The 18,830-nt window shown below is 38.6% G+C and overlaps 1 protein-coding gene across 3 annotated transcripts in view; it reads left to right on the top strand.

Annotated features, from left to right (window-relative positions):
• Nucleotides 1-9,556, top strand: part of rap1gapa (RAP1 GTPase activating protein a) — an 85,224-nt gene extending 75,668 nt beyond the window's left edge. For all 3 annotated transcript variants that reach the window (XM_063016116.1, XM_063016119.1, XM_063016117.1), the window contains 8 exons: nt 1,755-1,832; nt 4,744-4,853; nt 6,492-6,608; nt 7,066-7,201; nt 7,783-7,894; nt 8,027-8,091; nt 8,179-8,226; nt 8,786-9,556. In XM_063016116.1, the coding sequence (XP_062872186.1) occupies nt 1,755-1,832; nt 4,744-4,853; nt 6,492-6,608; nt 7,066-7,201; nt 7,783-7,894; nt 8,027-8,091; nt 8,179-8,187 (627 nt within the window). In that variant the 3' untranslated portion in view covers nt 8,188-8,226; nt 8,786-9,556. The remainder of the gene's footprint in view (nt 1-1,754; nt 1,833-4,743; nt 4,854-6,491; nt 6,609-7,065; nt 7,202-7,782; nt 7,895-8,026; nt 8,092-8,178; nt 8,227-8,785) is intronic.
• The last annotated feature ends 9,274 nt before the right edge of the window (nt 9,557-18,830 follow it).

Here is an 18,830-nt window from a genome sequence, read left to right as displayed (position 1 = left end):
CAAAGTGCTCATATCAGAAATAACATGGGTAGCCAAAGCCACTTTTGGAAGTCCAAAAACTATGTGTCATCATAATAATTAAAAAAATATATAGTCTGTCTTAGAATTAAGTTTTATGTGCCAATACCAGAGTTTAAACCAAAAACACGGGCATTTAGACCCATGTGTTTGGTATTTTAATGCAGAATGGACACCTACTGTAGATTGTATGGGTTACGATTGGTGTGGATTTATTTGACCAAAACCAAGAGTTTCTTTGTTATTCATGGCATAATTAAAACATTTAACCAACATATAAGAATAAAAATAAACAAAATAAATTAAGACAGAATAGAAAACAGATGAGCACAATTAACCAGTGGGCCAATGAACGTAGAGTGGGCAGAGACAAGAACCACATGAAATGTAAGTGATCAGCATGTGCTGCTTTGGCATGCCACTTGTTGGCTTACTGTTTAGGACTCCCAGCTTGGCCAACTGTCGCGATTAGCCCTTAATTACAGCAGGGGCATCTCATAATGGCAGAGTCTGAGCTTTGATCCCAATCTACATTTACATTTTCAGCATTTAGCAGACACTTTTTTCCAAAGCGGCATACATAATACAGTCTAAGCAATTGAGGATTAAGGGCCTCGCTCAAGGGCCCAACAGTGGCAACCTGGCAGTGGTGGGGTTTAAACCAGCAACCTTCTGTTTACTAGTCCAGTACTCTAACCGCTAGGCTACAACTGCCCTACAACTTGGTTTTAACAAGCTAAAGTATGTGGAAAAATAATTTTAATGCACTGCAATAAAAGTGTGTATGTGTATACATATATGACAATAAGTATTCTTTATTTTCAATATGACGTTAATGTGGAAATAATCTATTTGTATGATTATACATCTATAATATGATTATTTATGATATTCCTGTTGCTGTTGGTACAACAGTGCTGCCTGCTTATTGGAGAGCTTTAAATGCATCTCCTAATGGATTTTTAAAGAGTTTTAAGGCACTTTTAAAATAAAAAAAAGCGCTCATGCCCAGAGCTCTACTCTAAAAAACTGACAATTTGTGAGGTGTGAATTGCAGTGACTGATTATTATATTCATAATCTGAATGGGTTTCCTGGAAAACAGCTCACTTACATGCACATCGCAAGTCTGAATATGAATGTTAAATTGGCTTCTCTGAATGTAGTCCTTACTAAACAATACTTCTTTTCATTCTTTTGTGTTCCCTACAGAAACTAATTAGTGCTGCATTAAATTCCTTTCTTTCAGAGAAGTGAATTAAATTATCAGCCATATGCTGGGGTTGCATACTGGATGGCATGTCAGTTGTCAGGCAAAGCCAGTGCCACTCTGGTCACCACACTGGCTCTGCCTTGAAGTTATATATTTTTGAATAATTCTGCTACACTTTAAGTAATACTACGGTAATGCACGTGTATTAGTTATTTTAAACAATAACTAATGCTAATAAACTGTTTTGTATTTGTGTGTCTGCAGCGTCCTGCTGTCTCTAATAGTGTGGCGTGTGTCCTCCTTTCCCCAGCTCTGCTCTCTTGTCCCTCACAGGCCTTCGTAACCACCCTGGTTCCTCAGGCATCTCATCTGGCTGCTGTGTCGTCCCCATAACGACCCTTTCCTGTTTGATTGTGCTGTAGAATATTAAACTGTTCTATGTGATTTAACGACCTGCTGCATGATTGTCTCCCTCTCTCTCTTTCTCTCTCTATGTGTCCCGCTGTCCGTGTGGCCCTCTGCAGTCATTGCTTGTCCCAGGAAAAAGTCCCAGTAAATATGGACGTCGCGGCAGTGCCATAGGGATAGGCACGATAGAAGAGGTTCATATGATACTCTTCACTTTTTTCCTCACTCTGCATTTCTCACTTGTACTTCATGACTTGTACTTTAATTTTTTTTTTTTTAACCCATATTTTTCATAGCAGTGGCAAAAAAATAATTTTGACATTTTCCTGTACTGAGAAAAAAATGACAGGTACCTATTTTAACCAAACCCACTTTATTACAAACACCTGTAGTCTTCATTTATGTATTTATTCAGTCAACCAGTCATGTGGCCACAGCACAAGTATATAACCAGACTGGTTTGCCATAACAGGAAGATTACAGTCATTCAAATAACCACTGTTATAAACAGGTTGAAAAGCATTGTTAAATACACAACCAGTCCTACTAGCACAACTAGCCCACCAGTGCTGAGATCTCAAGCTCTTACAGACTACACAATTACATTTACATTTACATTTTCAGCATTTAGCAGACGCTTTTATCCAAAGCGACTTACACAATGAGCTGAACACGATGAGCAATTGAGGGTTAAGGGCCTTGCTCAGGGACCCAACAGTGGCAACTTGGTGATGGCAGGGCTTGAACCGGCAACCTTGTGTTTACTAGTCCAGTACCTTAACCACTGAGCTATCACTGCCATGAGCTATCTACACAGACACATGATTGGCTGTATGTCTGTACAGGGTTTCTTCATAACTGCTGCTATTACGGCCTCTGCTGGCTGATCGATGGTGCCTGCACAATGAGACAGGGGATAACAGAGATCAGTGCGTGATCCCCATATAAACCTGGGTTGGAGGGGGAGGAGGGAGCGTTTGACACCTGCGACCTTCCTTGGTCGAAGTGGAGGTCTACAGCAGTGGAGGTGAATTATAATTGGATAATTAGATACGACTAGATAAAAAAAAACTGCAGTAGCAACAACGGAATGATTTTCAGTTTGCACTGCTTCGACTGTTGTGGTGTTTAAATTCCTGTTATGGTTTTTCACTGTACCTCTTTAATCAGCTCTGTTATAGTTGGGTTTTAAATGTGGTGCTTGCATTCTCTCACTCCAGTGTCAACTTGATTGAGTGGTCTGCACTGTTTCCTGTTCCACCCATACAGCCTGTTTTAATACACTAAGTCCCAGGTTACTAAGGGTAGCTAAATTTAGTCCATATCGATCACTTGGGAATGGAAACAATCACTATATTTATATACAGTTAGAAAAAGGAAGTGGAATATGAAACAGAAATTTAGAGTCAGAGTTTTCTCTGACTTTTTTTAATACTCTCATGGTAACAGGGCTTTTTAAGTCACATTATATATGCTATACAATTAAAGCTGTAAAATCCCTGTAAGCACACTAAAAGAACAAAGAACCTTCAGTGAAAGCACACTCAGTGAAGCCCAGGAGTACAGTCCTTTCATCTCACAGTGATACAGTCACTGTAGCCCAGAGGATCCGGAGAATACATTTAAGTGATCTCTGTGGATCAGCCTGATGTCAAAAGGCCACTTCTGCATCACATCAATAGTTTCTTTTTTATTTCTATTTATATTTTTTTCCCCTTTTTTCTCCAATCTAGTCGGTTGTATCTTTCCTTCACTGCTACAGACCCTTACCCTGACCAAAAACTGCTGTATTTAACACACGCACTCTCTGACATTAACTAGGATCTCAGCGATGGTAGACTAGCGCATTAGACAGCTGCGTCATTCGAGTATTACAGTCTTACTTTTTAAAAGATGTCAGTATGCATTCTAAAATGATAACAGCTGGAAAGTAAGAACAAATCATGCCAACAGAGATGTAAAATTGCTTTTAGTTTTAAAAAAGTATAAAAAACAAAAACCATAATGTATCATGTATTGGATTTTAAGCAACCTGTATAGGAGTATAACCCTTCCCCCCTACCCCATCGAAACAAGCTATATCAAATCATACTAAAAGGGCACTGCACGGGGTGACATGGCAGTCTGCCCTTCTTTAAAAAAAATTTTGATTAGGCCACTCAGGTAATTCAGCAGTAAAATACGCTAGCACACCAGAGCTGGCATTTTGAATACACCCTATCGAAGCTCTGCCATCCGCCTATACAGGGTAGGGAGCCGGATAGGGAGCCGCTGGCTGATTGATGGCATCTGTACAGAGTAGAGGAATAATGTTGATCAGGGTGTGGCTCTCCATGCATAAAGCTGATCCCCATATGAACTCGCCTCGTGCAGGTGAAAAGATGCAGTCGGCTACTGTGCACGTGTCAGAGGGGGCATGTGTCAGTTCGCTCTCCTCAATCGGGGCGGGGGTCAGCACCAGTCAAGAGGAAGCATAACGCAATTAGGTAAAAAACTGGACGCACTAAAAATCGGGAGAAAAAGGGAGAAAATGCATTAAAAATGTATATTAAATTATTTAGACAAAACACATTTGGGACACATTTGTTAAGGTTATGAGCTAGTTTGCTTATTTCTACTTATAACTATCCAAGCTTCTAAAGCTGCTTTATACCAGGTTCCCTTTGTGCTGATGGTCATAAAATGCCAGAACATTTTCACACTTTTGTCGCACTGTTTTCAGATCATGAAACAAACCCTATTACACAAAGGAAATGTAACATTAAGATAATTGGGCCACTTGAACAGTCTGGCTTTAATTTAGCCAGCCATTCAGAATGTAAATCTGTCCTATTGTACGCATTGCCATATAGCTAAGGTCAATGTTAAATCCAGACAGGATGCATTGGAAGGAAGAAAAGAAGAATCACTGCTAATTAAAGAGGTATTGCAAAAAAAAACAACCATTTGGATGATTCCCAAACTTTAGGATGTTGTTTTATGAACAAATGGACAACAAAGGTGTTAATATGTCTGGCAAAGCATAACTGTGCATGCTTATATTCTCTCCACTGTTACTAGATGTGGTTGGCTCGCAACTAAGTTGGCAATTTGTTTCCCCTGCAGTCTCTGATAATTCCGGGTAGAAGCCCAACACGCAAAAAGTCTGGTCCATTCACGTCTCGTAGGAGCAGTGCTATCGGCATCGAGAACATCCAGGAGGTTCAGGAGAAAAGGTGAGCAATCATTTAAATCCCTCAAGCTTCTGTACAATCAGTAGAGAATTATTGACATTTTTAAGAACATATCAACCTCACAACTGGTCTAGAAGCATGTTAAGAAAGACAGTGCATATTTAGTTTCACTGTATAAACAGACATCTCTGATAGTGTATTTGTGTATGTGTGGTCACTGAAGGAATGCAGCCTTGTTGTCAAAGGACAGGACAGTGCTTTGTCTGTCCCTACGCAGTGTCAGTCTCAGGAATGGCAGGCTCATCATGGATTCCTTCAAGTACTGATGCCACTATAGATTATTATGTCCTTAAAGAAATGGTTTCATTAAAATCAGATAAACATGAGCCTCCTTACTCCAAATGTATGCTTATTTATTTTTGCACTTAAGCTACTAGGCTGAGGATCAAACCTAGGTCTTTGAGACCCATAATGTTTAACAGTATCCACACTTACAGCTGTGTGGCATGCTAGCCCACCACCCCAGAGAGTCTTGTTTGAGTCTTAGCGGTGCCAATGACATGGGTGGAAGCTTAACAAACATGATTGGCCACAGTTGGTGTATGAAGAGGGAAAGGCCAGATGGGGAATACACATTATTCATGATCTTTGTTGAAATCTTTCCCAGAGAGGGTGTTACACAAGTGTCAGTGGTTGCCAATTTTTTTTTCCATTTTCTCCCAGATATCTCCTATTTGCACCCAGTTTGAACATTTTTTCCAATTTGTCTGTGAACTCCGGCAATCTCTGCCTACCACAATCGCCCTCATTGCCAGCACCTCAACCAGGAGTCACAGTTGCAGCAAGTTGTCCACCCCTCCCACAGACACAGCCTGTTTTGTCTGTATAATTAGAATATTTTATATAAAAATAGAAATCTATGTACAAAAGTTAATAACATGTGGCTACGTAGTAACAAAGAACATTATGCACAAGAAAACTATTATTTACAGTGCACTGAAGCCAGCCTTGTAGCTTTCGTGTAAAATGAAATAAGTACTTAATTGGCCAAATAGCTTCTTTTGGGTTAAGAGGAAATTGTGTGAATTTGATTTTTTTTTTTTCATAACCATTTCTTTAAAAACAGCAGCCTGGCCTTGTAGCCTTAGTTAATCTGTAAAATTAGCAGTGTGACTATTAATACGTGGTGGATTTTTAATGATTTTGCTTAACTAATCTCTAATATGTGACTGATTTATGCTTTATGCTTTTCAAACATGCTTTAGAAGCATTTAAATAAATAGGAAGGGCAAAAGTCACTTAAAAACATGAGTGTCCAAACTTGATGCACATTTCTGTAGTGATTGGCATAAAAAGAGCTGTACAGAGGTGTAGATATACTGTAACTTAGCTTCTGCAGACATGACACAAAATACAATACAATAAATTTGAATATTTCTGATTGCAAATAAGAGAGCGATAGAGAGAAAGAGACAGAGGTTTATTTGCACCAGCTCGTCTGGATTTATTATTGGTTAGCATGCTTTTAACAAATGTCTACTCTTTTACTACTAACAAGCAGCAGTACTCTGCAGCTTTGCTTTGACATGAGCCTGGAGTGCAGTGTTTGAGATATAGTACTCTATAAAAATAGGAATTCTCCTGCTGCCCTCTAATGGTGTGTGTGTTTATTTGCAACAGCAGAGAGAACTCACCCAACACACAGAAAACCTCAGACAGTGGGCACGCATCCCAGGATCCCAGGTCAGAAAACTCCTCCAACCAGAGCTCACCTGAAGGCCATGTTTCTAAGAACAGGTGGGATGTAGGACTCACTAGAGGTTATTCTCTGCCGGACGTGAGCCTGCCCTGATTTTTAGCTGATAATTCATTGATTTGTTTTAAGCAATCACTTCATTTTGATTAGGTTTGCATTTAAATGTTGGTGGTTTGAATCATTATATCATTTAATGATTCAGAAACTGTAATAGCCCAGGTGTATTACAGTTTATTATCTTAAATTTTTCATTATTATTTGTTAGGATTTTAACGTCATGTTTTACACACTTTTGTTACATTCATGACAGAACAGATAGTTACTGGTTACACAAGATTTATCAGTTTAAGTTTAATGTCAAACCCCACCTCTGATTGGCTGATTATTTGGATCAGGTGTGTTTAAGTGGAAAAAATCCATGGTACTAAATGACCATGGTTAGTAACCACTAATGTGTATTATGTAATTGTGTGCCCCTATGTGTGTTTACTTATGTAGCTCAGTGATGTGCTGCAGGGCTCCTTCCATCCCTGAAACTCAAGACATCTCACGCTCCTCTTCGAATTCCAGCAGTTTTGCCAGTGTGGTAGAAGAAATTGAGATTGAAGCCACAGAGGATTATGATACAGGAATGGTGAGAGACATACAGCTTATAATTCTTTACTTATAGCAGCCAATTAAAGCAAATAATGTAATTTTTTAAACTGTGGTGTTTATGTAAAGCATGATTTGTTTTTTTGCATGTAGAAAATTTACAGGGTTGGACAAAAGTTCTGTTAGTGAACTTTACTGATGCTGTTACTTTTAATAAATATCTGTCTTGGTGGGAGCTGGGTGGCACAGTGGTCTATAATGCCAACCCACCAACGCTGGTATTCGGGTTTAAATCTCAGCATTACTATTGGCCTGCAGGGCTTCTAAACAGACATGAGTGGCCTTATTTGAGGGTGGTGGGTGCCCTGACCAGGGTGTTCCTCCCTTGAACCCAGTGTTTCCCAGTGAAGCCGGACCCACCCAACATGACCCAGGATCAAGCGGTCTGACTAATGCAACAGCACTTTGTGACCTTTTTGCATCTCTTTGGAACATAATTGCTATAAACACTAGCAGCTTAAAGTGCTTATTGCTTGCATTATTCTGTCCACACATGTATTATGGTATGTGTATACATAATATTGCTTTTTGTTAAAAATAATAAGTGTGTGTTTCTTGTAGGAAAGTTTGTCGTCGTCAGGGACACTACACAAGCAAGGCTCGTTTAACTGCAGTGCATGGCTGGAGGACAGCGTTAACAATGTCAGCGGCAAAAGGAGGGGAAGCTATTCCTGTGAGTTACACAACATAGATTTTTTTTATTATATCAATTAGAAATGCCAAATGTAGCAGATTATAGAAGTACTCAGTGGTTTTGCCATAAGTCAGTCGCATTGTGTGTCATTTTGGACTGTTGATGTTTCAGCTCCGGGAAAGCCTCCTGATATCCGCATCAGTCTGGACGGACAGCAAGATCCCAAATCTACATCAGTGAGTCACTTTAAAGTGTCTGTTCATATAAACCAATTAAACTATGAGTCTGCTTAAAGAGAATGTGCCTTTATATTTTCTGTACAGAACTGCTAGCCTCTTCCACAGGATTGCATCGTGGATTTCCATCAACAGGTCTGTTGTTTCTCATCAAAAACTCATGTAAATGTCAACAGACATGCATCAGTATAATTCTGAAAATCACTTTGTCTGTAGAAATGGACCACAGTAAACCACAGTGCTGTCAATATCAACTTCATACAAATTCTAATGTTATCCTGTTATTTATTGGTGGTGTCTGAAAACCATTAATAATGTGTTTATAAATGCCTATGTTTCTGTATATCCTTAAGTCATAGGACAGTGGCTGTGTTTACATATGAATATTTTCTCCAGTCTGACTGAATTCATTCCAATTATAGATTAAGACTGAGGTATTTGTATGTACACTCTACTACAGTCTTATGTTTACATACACACTATATGCAATCCAATCCAAAATGTCATGCATGTGTAGAGTACCACTGAGTGCCCATTACATTATTATATCACTATTACATTATTATACATTAATACACTGTTACATTATTGTTGCACAGATGTATCTTTGGCACCCCAAATGATAAAAAGTTAAGCCATGAGAGCCATCTGCAATCATTTCACTTGTACTTAAGTGCCTCTCTTTTTTCTATAGTGATCTATATCACATTCCTATAAGAATCATCTCTGCTTTGCTGCTACTACTGAAGCTGAAGATTATGATGATGATAATAAAGATGATGATGATGAAAGAAGATGGTTCCAGTCTGCACTACAGTAACAGATGACAGGATCATAAGCGTACATTGCATCAGACTTGCTTTATCAGGCCCAAAGTAGCAGAGATTTGGAAAAGACCTCATTTGCACTGCACCACTGTCTTTTTCATTTTCTTTTCCTAGTTTTCTCCCAAAAAATATAATTTATTCTGTTCTGTCGTCTGTGGTGCCTTTGGTCAGTGTAATTATAAATGTGTGTCTAGTGCCCATTGAGCAAACATTGCTACCTGTTTCCTAACCTGGCAAACATGGTTTCTACATGCTCCTAAAGCTGTGAACTCTACAGAAATTCTTTTTTTTTCCACTACATTCAACCAGAACTTATTTGTAGCCCTTAAACTGAATAGAATGTTTCTCAGGCATCTGCATGTTGGTTTTTTTTTTCTTTTTTTTATATTTGCCTGTAGGTAAACAATAATGCTACTGATATTGTTGCTGATACTGTTATTTTGTGTTTAAGCCATGTTGTTAGTGATGCCACATTAACATAATCCTAATCTAAGAGAAATAGCCCTTCCCTCACAGTCTGTTAACATCATCCGGCTATTAGATGGGGAAAACAGCTAAAATGTCACATCAAATATACAAAGCATTTACTTTCAAATCCTTTGTTAAACTGTCAGTTGACTTAGCTTGACATATTTCTTTGAATGAACTGCCTAATTTCTGTAAATAGTGCAAGACGTCACCTTATTATATAATAATGTAGGTTTTAATATATAAACATATTTAATGTAAATAAAGTGCCCAAACCATAAAAATTCCACTTGCCATCTACATTTACACCTGGTTGTGGGAGGCAAAAACTCAAAAACCAGCCTTTGAACATTTTATAAATTAAACAAAATATTTAAGCCTCAGTTACAATATCTTCACTTTCACATCCTCATTTCTTCAATGCTCTGACTCTTTATTTATTGCACAAGCGTACACATCCCTCATTTGTTTGAGGTGTGGTGTGAGTCCTGCCATGCCCACATAATGTAAATTGCATGTAGACCAGTTTTATATAACCCAGTTCATTTGCGAAGAGTGCAGCTGAATTGTGACTGAATATGGGCCCAAAGTTTTAAACGTAAAAAAACAACCAGACCCGCATCCCCATCTATGTAATTCGAATTAACAATTCAAGAGAATGGTACCATTTTAAATGTTTTTTTTTTTTATTTAGGGGAACTTTAGTAATAATAAGTTACTATCACTTAATAACAAGAGCTTGATTTTAGTCTTTAGTAATAGTCCCAGTTATTTCTGTGCAGGAATTAACGTTATGTCTGTTCAGTGTATATTTTACACAGTATAAATTATTGTCTTGCTAATGTCTTCTCTTTGTTAGCTCACTGGATCACATGATGTTATTTGAAGTACAATTAAAGAATGTTTAGCATGTGCCTGAAATAATTCAACCCTCTCAGTCAGACCTTCACTTTCCTTGTTTTGATTGAAGCTTGGACTTGTACTTAGGACAGTTTTGAGGGCTAAGGATTAGTCTATTTTAGTAGTTTGTCTTTCTACTATACAAGACACGATGGCAAAAGCTCACATTGTTCACTGAAAAACAATAATGTAGGTGGACGTGTATTGCCTTACTAAGCAATGCCAGTATATTAGGAGGGTATAAGGTAGCAGCAGGTTTGATTATCAATGTTAAGTTTACATTATCGCCAAAGGTATGTGGACATCCCTCTTGAATTTTATTATAATGGGTTCATTATTGCAGCTGTATAGATTAAATTATATTCGTCCTGCCAACAGTGTAAAAAGGTCAATAACAGATCCAGCATGACTGTGCCATGACTGAATTGTTTAGTGTACAGGAACTTGTGGCCTGCACAAAGCCCTGACCTCAACCCTTTTGAACACCTTTGGTACAAGCCATGCCTTCTTGTCCCACATGATTAAAAATAATTGAGGCTATAGCAACTCTATAGGGCAACTTTATACTAACATTCATGGCTTTAGTGGGACGTCTAACCAGCTCTTGATTAGGTATACAAATACTTTTGGTCTTATATACACTGCATGTCAATCATAAACACAGGAAGCAGGTTCAAGTCAAGACTGTATAAATTATTCCTGCGTCTATATGTAATTTAATACCCTGTTTAAAATGCTGAAACTGAGAATAAAGGATTCATACTAACATGTAATGTAATGTAAATACCATCGTTCTCTGTTGAGAAAGCCAAAATCAAACTGCACCTGTCAATGCACCCTGCTTTTGTGCTCCTCTGTGCTTTGTTTTGGTCATTTAAAGCAACAATCATTTTTGAACTTGTACTGCAAAAGTCAGAATGTAATTTAAAAAATGAAGCACAACATGTGTGCTGCTGAAAACAGGGTACTGATCAAACCTCGCTTCTTTGCTCGAACGACTGTTTGTGAACTGCTCTCGCTTTTGTGGGTTCATCCTTGTAAATACAGCTGTTTTGTACATAGTGCCCTGACCAGATGAAATAAAGAGACTTGGTTAAAATGTTATTTTGAGGCTTTACTGTCTTATTCATTGTTTATTTATCTTTAGCACCCACGAATCCTGACCAATATAAATAGTGACACAATGGGGTGGCGCAGTGGTAAAACACTCTAGCACACCAAAGCTGACATCTCTAATTCGTGAGTTTAAATATCAGCTCTGCTACCAGACAATGATTGGCTCATCTAAGGGTGGGATTGTCAGAGAGGATTCCTCATAACTGCTGCAATTATGACCTCTGCTGGCTGTTTGATGGTACCTGCACAAAGACGGGACAATGGAGAACAGTGCAAGACCGACCTTGTGCAGGAAAAAAAAGCAGTGGTCAGCTACTGCACACATGTCAGAGTGGATGTGTGTCTGTCACAGCTCTCATTGGTCAGCAGAGGAGGTCAGCAGCAGAAGAGGAAGCGAAATGTGATTGGGTAATTGGGTACAATTAGTTTGGGAGGAAAATTAGGGAAAATGCATTAAAAGGGCTTAATTGGGTTCAGATTCACACATTTATTAATCAAGAAGGACCCCTATAGCATGCCCACTGACCAGATGTTATTAAGGTCTTGGACCTTTTTCAGCATTGTAATGACACTAACATTGTTAATAACATGGTGTGCTGTATTTGTATTATGTGCAGCAGTGTTGTTGGGTCTTTATCTTTAATGCCAATATATACATTAAGTGGTGCACAGTGTATAATTACAATGTATGCTCGTAATAAGAAAACAATCTGATTCATTTACAGAAGATCAACTCACTACCAAAAAAGACAAGTGACGATTAAAGCAGTTCCCAGCACCGGTCCATCACAGGGCAAAACATCCACAGATTCTATCATTTAAAAGGTTAACATGTTTACCTGAAGTCCCTCACTTTACTTTGTTAGGGCAATGTAAATGCAAATAAAGCTCAGAGTGGGGCATACGTTTAAGGCTTCCATTCAAATGCCATGCCAGGGTGCAAAAACAACTCTGTTCTTATCATCTTTGCTTTAAGGGGAATTTTTTTCATTCTGCAGACATACATAATGACACAACTTAAAAATTACAGTATAAAACGTTGAAAATCCATGAAGTAATGGTCGAACACTAGAGGGAGATAAAGTGTGTGTGTGTGTGTGTGTGTGTGTGTGTGTGTGTGTGTGTGTGTGTGTGTGTGTGTGTGTGTCGCAAGTCTTACAAGATCTTGCTTTGTGCAATGGGGCACAATTGTGAAAATATTGCATATGCACACAAATTACATCTTAGCTCTTATTCTTATATTATTATCTACTTTTCAGTGTTTAATTTTAATTTCCAGTCTTTAATTTTTAATTAATACTTTTTAATTTTAAATTTTATTTTTATTAAGACAAATTAACAAGTAAACAAGTGCTTAAAACTTGTGATAAACTCTGTCTGTAAAAACAGTGTAAAGCACTCCGGTTGTAAAACATGCTATCCCTCCAGTGCTGAGATCTCAAGCTCTTGAGTTCAAATCTCAGCTCTGCTATCAGCCAACCAGGCACCCTTACATACTCGCAATCTGCTATTGGTCTGTAGAGGGGGTACAAAGGCTGAAATAGGGATCTCATTGCTGGCTAAGGTGCCTGCACAGGGTGGCTGATCACGGATTAGTTCTGTGAGACCCCATTCCGGCAGGTAAAAAAAAGCGATAAGCTGCGTGTGTTGAAGGGGTGTGTGACAGTCTCAGGCCTCTAAATCATGGGGGTGGAAACTAGAAGCTCCAACTGGCCACGACTGAAGTAGGGTGCAAAAACTGGAAAAAAGTTCAAATAACATTTAAAAAATTGCCTGGTACAGATTTCCATGCTGTCAACATTATAATGGTGAGAAGAGCTACAGTCAAACCAAGTATAAACTTTTCTTTTATTGTGAAATCTAGAAGTGGTTTCTGCTGGGACTACAGAGAAATCTGTTTAGTAATTCATTTCATCTGGAATTCATTAAGACCAATGAAATACTTTACAATGGAAGACAATATAAGAAATTCTAGGGTCTAGAAATGAACAAGAACACCATGCATGAATAATGCAAAAATATGAAGAACACATTGTCAACGAGTCTTTTCCCATCTCCCGAAAACACACTGAAGGTGTAGTAGCTCTTGAAACTTTACTTATGTGTGAGTGAGTGAGTGAGGGAGTGAGTGAGTGAGTGAGTGAGTGAGTGAGTGAGTGAGTGAGTGAGTGAGTGAGTGAGTGAGTGAGTGAGTGAGTGAGTGAGTGAATGAGCAATAGATTAGTGCCCTGTTGACGATTTATTTCACCCAGTAATTCCGCGGGCCAGGGATTCTTCCTGACCCTAATAAGGATGTACTGTAGATGTAACTAAAAAATAAACAATGGTGGCACATTTCAATGCACACCAGCAAAAAACTTCAGGATTTCACCATCTACAGTCCATAAAATTAAAGATTCAGAAAATCAGAAGACATTGTATACACACACACACACACACACAAAACACAATCCAAACATGCACATTTTTGTTTGCCATTTGCCTGACCTCATGCAGTACCTCACTGATTTGCATTCCATTCAGTGGTGGTGTTACTAACTCCTCCTAAAAGAACCCTGTAGCTACCCGTAGCTGCTATGCTATTAAAAGAAAGATAAAAAAATACGTGTGCTGATAAGTATGTGTATGCAATTAAATAAATACTGTAAGTTGTAAATAGGATTTAGTTTAATTTAGATAAAGCTGGTAGAGATGTGGTCTGTACCACTGTTCATTGGTTATGGGGAGTCCATATATTGGTGTATCAGAGCTGTTTTGACAGAATATTATGTGGGTGGGTCTTGGAATTATAAAACTTCTCTCCCATTTGAGGTCATAAAGGCTATTAATTAGTCATGTGTGGTGATTAATATGAAGGGTGTATGGAAATGAATGCACATGGTTTTGGAACAGGACGTCCGACATGCTTATAGTGAGGTATCCACAAACGTTGTACAAGTAAAATTCTAAGCATCTTGGCTTGAGAACAAGCAGTGACTGTAGTCTCCATCAGCATTAAGCCTAATGCGAGCATGTTTAGCAGTTACACTTTTCTATATACGTTATATATGTGCACACTAAACCTGTTAGCATGGGCACATGTTGCAATCATTTAGTGACAACAAATTATTATTCAACTATCCAAATTATTTTATTGTCTTGAAAAATAATTTTCTAATGAAGCTGCTGATTTCTCTCACTGCACACTGACTGTGTTCCAAACTGCACACCTCCCTGCTAAAGAGCATGTACCAATTAGTAAACTACTAGTGATGTCTAATGATTGTTGTGTAATTTCTACAGAAGGAACAAAATCTGGTGTTCTGTGTATCAGGGCAAGGGAACTGTCATACGGAACTGCTGATTTCACGCCCGGTAACATAATGTGATGTATAATTCACACTCTTCCTCATCATCTCCTATTTAACACATCATTTATCACTTCCTACCAAACTAACACACTTCTCATCACCCCCACCACACCAGAGGCTCTGTTGGAACAGTTTAACCAGCTCTACTTCCCAAACATCCTCTTTTAATGCCATGCTGTAATACATAAAACTCTTCTGAAAATAGGTTAAAGAAATTTCAGAATGTTAGATCTTTAGAATGTTTAATAAATGGATAAATAATATCAGTCGGTAACCATGTGACGCCATTAGACTTAAGATTTTTTGCATATTTTTCCTGTTGTATTCTAATTTTGAAAATATATATTTCCTTTGAACTCAGGGAAACCTCCGTCCCTTGCAATGTAGGATTACACTATGCTTTTTGTATTCCTTTTCTGCTTATCCCAACACCTTGACTGGATAGAGCTCATTTCTAATTTTTCCAGTCAATGTGTACCTGTTAAACTTGTAAACCATGTAATTAAAACCTAGGGTCACGCATCAGGTCTCTTTTCTACTTCACTGTGCAGTTAAAATCCAACCTTCCCTTTCAAATACCTGGCCAATTGAGCCTAATTTTATTGCTTTCCCCTGTGGTCAACCAATTTTGTTCTTACCAGTTACAACGTACAGGTTAGTTTTCTCTATTGCATAAGAGAAAGCATGGATTCAAGTTAGCAGTTGAGCCCACTGTGAAAATGCTCTTAGAGCAACAAAAATAAATCACATAAGTGTTATTAAAAGAATCCCCAATTGTGAATGTCATGGTCAGGGATATTTTAAATGTTAAGTAAATATTTTAAGACTTAAAACTTGGCGTAATCTTTAATTCATCACTGTCATTTGAGCCACACATCAAGTCTGTCACTATGACTTGCACAATATTGCATGCCTTTGCCCTGAGCTCAGCGATGATGACGCTAAAATGTTGGTAAATGCTTTCATCTTTTCACGCCTGGATTATTGCAGCTCTCTTTTTACTGGTCTCCCTGCTAATCTGCTAAACCGGCTTCAGTCCTTACATTCAGAGTCCTCAAATTTACTATGCGTTCTGCACACATTAATCCAATCCTCCATCGTATTTACTGGTTACTGATATCTTCCAGTATTCTATATGAAACTGGATTACTTTTAAAGTCTTTCATGGTCTCGCTCATAAGTATCTCAGTGAGCTCCTTCATCCTCACTGTCCCAACCGTTTTCTCAGATCCTCTGGCTCTCGACTTTTTGCTGTCCCACATATGAGTCTTGCATCTGTGAGTGGCAGGTCCTTCAGTTCCACTGACCCCAAACTCTGGAACTCTCTCCTACAATCCCTTTGTGACTGCTTCCACATCTCTATATTGTCAAAGGCCAAAGTGTCCATGCTTACCCCGTCCACACTCAACAGCGCCTCCGATAGACAATAGAAGAAGAATAGAAGAAGGCCGACTGGTCCAACAAAGCCTCTTTTCTCCAAGATCAGGCACCTGTGCATCAGTCACCCGAGGATGAGACACCACCAGGATGCACTGTGGAATGATACACTTTGCAACATACAGAGGTTGAAAGATCTACTAGTAATGTCCTGAAACCAGATGCCATAAGACTCCAGATGTCTTGTGGAGTCCATTGCTCAGTGGGTCACAGCTGTTTTAAAAGCATTGGTGGGTAGTCCTAATGTTTTGGCTCATCTATGTGAATCAATGAATACATAATCTACTAAAAAAAGAATTCCTAGACAACTGAAGGCTGACAATTTTTTATACTCTTTTGGGAAGAGCATCCGGATAACACACCCACTAGATGCTTGTCCTTGTGCAGACGGCCTCGTCTTACCCACGCGCTATTGCTACAATGAATTAGATCAAATCAAATATCTGTCACTGGGGGAGTGTGTATAATTAGAAGGCATTGAGACAGTCAACTAATACATGTCTAGATAATTTAATTTATATCTTGTGATAATTATCTTTGCATAAAAAATGTATGCCCACACACCCTGTTGGCTTATATGTCAAAAGAATTTGTTTCTAATAAGAGTCCTACTTCAACTATGCCAAAGGCCAAGAGATTCAGACACCCACTATGTCTGGGAGATTAAATCAGCAAGCGTTTGCCACTGTCTAATATTTAGTCACTACTTCGCTCACAATACACGCTTTTATAAAATCTGGCAGGAAGTTTGACCCTGTCACCTCTGTGCAGGCGGCATAAAATGTCTAGACTCTGTCTGTAGTGACACCAAGACAGCCAGGAAAGGATGGACATTTACAGAAAGAAGCCCAGGTTTCTTTTAATGGTAGAAAAAGCCATGGGAATATCATATGATGCTGAAGATTATACAGTCTTCGTGCACCGAAGTCCCTGGTTTACCATAGTTTCTGTACTCGTCATGTTGTTGTATATCAGGTTAGCTAGAGAACAAGGAAAAACTGAGCTGGAATGAAAAAACAACAACCATCAGACAGTAAATTATGCTGACCTACTTCACTGCCAAAGACCTGACCCGTAAGAGGAAAATACATCATATTTGTACAGTGACTGAGGGCTGTTTGAAGTTAATGAACCTTATGTTAAAGGGCAGGGGGTTTACTTCTACCCTGTTACAAAACCACAAAATATAACCATATGCCATAAACAAGAAACTGTTAGTGGGTTGTTACTACATCAATTTATTGCAAAACCACAGCCAGAAAAATAAGAATAAGTGTACTCACATACACACTAATAATCTGGTCATCTGGGTATAACCATTTGGATTTTGTAGGAAGAAACTGGAGCTCCCAGAGGAAATCCAAGCAAACACAAGAAGAACATGCAAACTTCTCACAGAAAGAAGCCGGCTGCCCAACTGCTAATTGGTTGCCTGGCATCTTTTATGGGCTATATGCCCCAAAAAACATGTTGTAGCCTAGTGGTTAAGGTACTGGACTAATAACCACAAGGTTTCTGGTTCAAGCCCCATCACTGTCAGGTTACTGCTGTTGGGCCCTTGAGCAAGGCCCTTAACCTTCAATTGCTTAGACTGTATACAGTCGCAGTAATGTAAGACGCTTTGGACAAAAGCGTCTGCTAAATGCTGAGAATATAAATGTAAACACACTGGTACAATGTATTCCAAAATAATAAATTAAAGGGACCATGTTTCAACATGTATAGGTTTAAAATATTTAAGCAAGATCATTTTCAGTTTATCTAAGCTACACTGTCTACATGCAGCTACAAATCTGACCTACAGAGACATAAACATAAAGACATTCGTATCATCAGCAGTGTGTCCTACATGCATTGTCTATGTTTTTTCCAGGCTGATTGATTCTCTGTAAAGAAAGACAGTGAGACAGACAGAGTTACCACCAGCATAACTTACACTTGACTGCTGGGTTTCTAACCTGCCTTATCTGCTGCCGACAGGACTGCTGCTCCAGGCTCCTGGATTTATTACACTGCCTTTATTAGTATTCTCTCTGATATCAATAATGGCCTTACCTTGTGTTTTCCAGTCATTCATAATTCTTGTGTGACCTTCCCAACACTAACAGCAAATAATCATATCTAAAATATATGTAAAATGCAGTGTAATATATAAAATCATATATTTTGGGAAATGTTTCTGGGAGTACATACTGTATGTAATAATTGAATGGGACTAATTATATAAGTAGTTCCTTACAGTTTATTTAAAACCCCTACAAGTAATCTGCATAGAATTAAAACCCCCACCGTGACCAAGAAGGATCGCAGACCTATCTGCTATTTCTCATGCAGGCACCTCAACTGGCCTGCAGAGGCCACAAATGCAGTAGCAATGAGAAACCCAATTGACCATTCTACCTTTCAGACACAGCCAATGGTGTCTTTGTGGGTGCCTGGCTGGTTGATAGCACATTTAAGCACCGATTGCTTTTTACAAAATGTCCTAATGTTTTTCAAAGTGGGGTTTATAGTTTCATGTAACAAATAATTATGTAATCAATGGTAATTTGAATATTTAATAAGATAAATAAGCAGCCTGTTAGCACATTTATGGTTGTCTGGTGAGGAATCTGAAGTGTTATGTTTTAAACACAATAGT

Source organism: Trichomycterus rosablanca, chromosome 19 (genome assembly GCF_030014385.1).
Source record: "Trichomycterus rosablanca isolate fTriRos1 chromosome 19, fTriRos1.hap1, whole genome shotgun sequence".
Lineage (NCBI taxonomy): Eukaryota > Metazoa > Chordata > Actinopteri > Siluriformes > Trichomycteridae > Trichomycterus > Trichomycterus rosablanca.
Note: the sequence above shows the minus strand (reverse complement) of the source record. Positions and strands in the feature narration are given on the sequence as shown.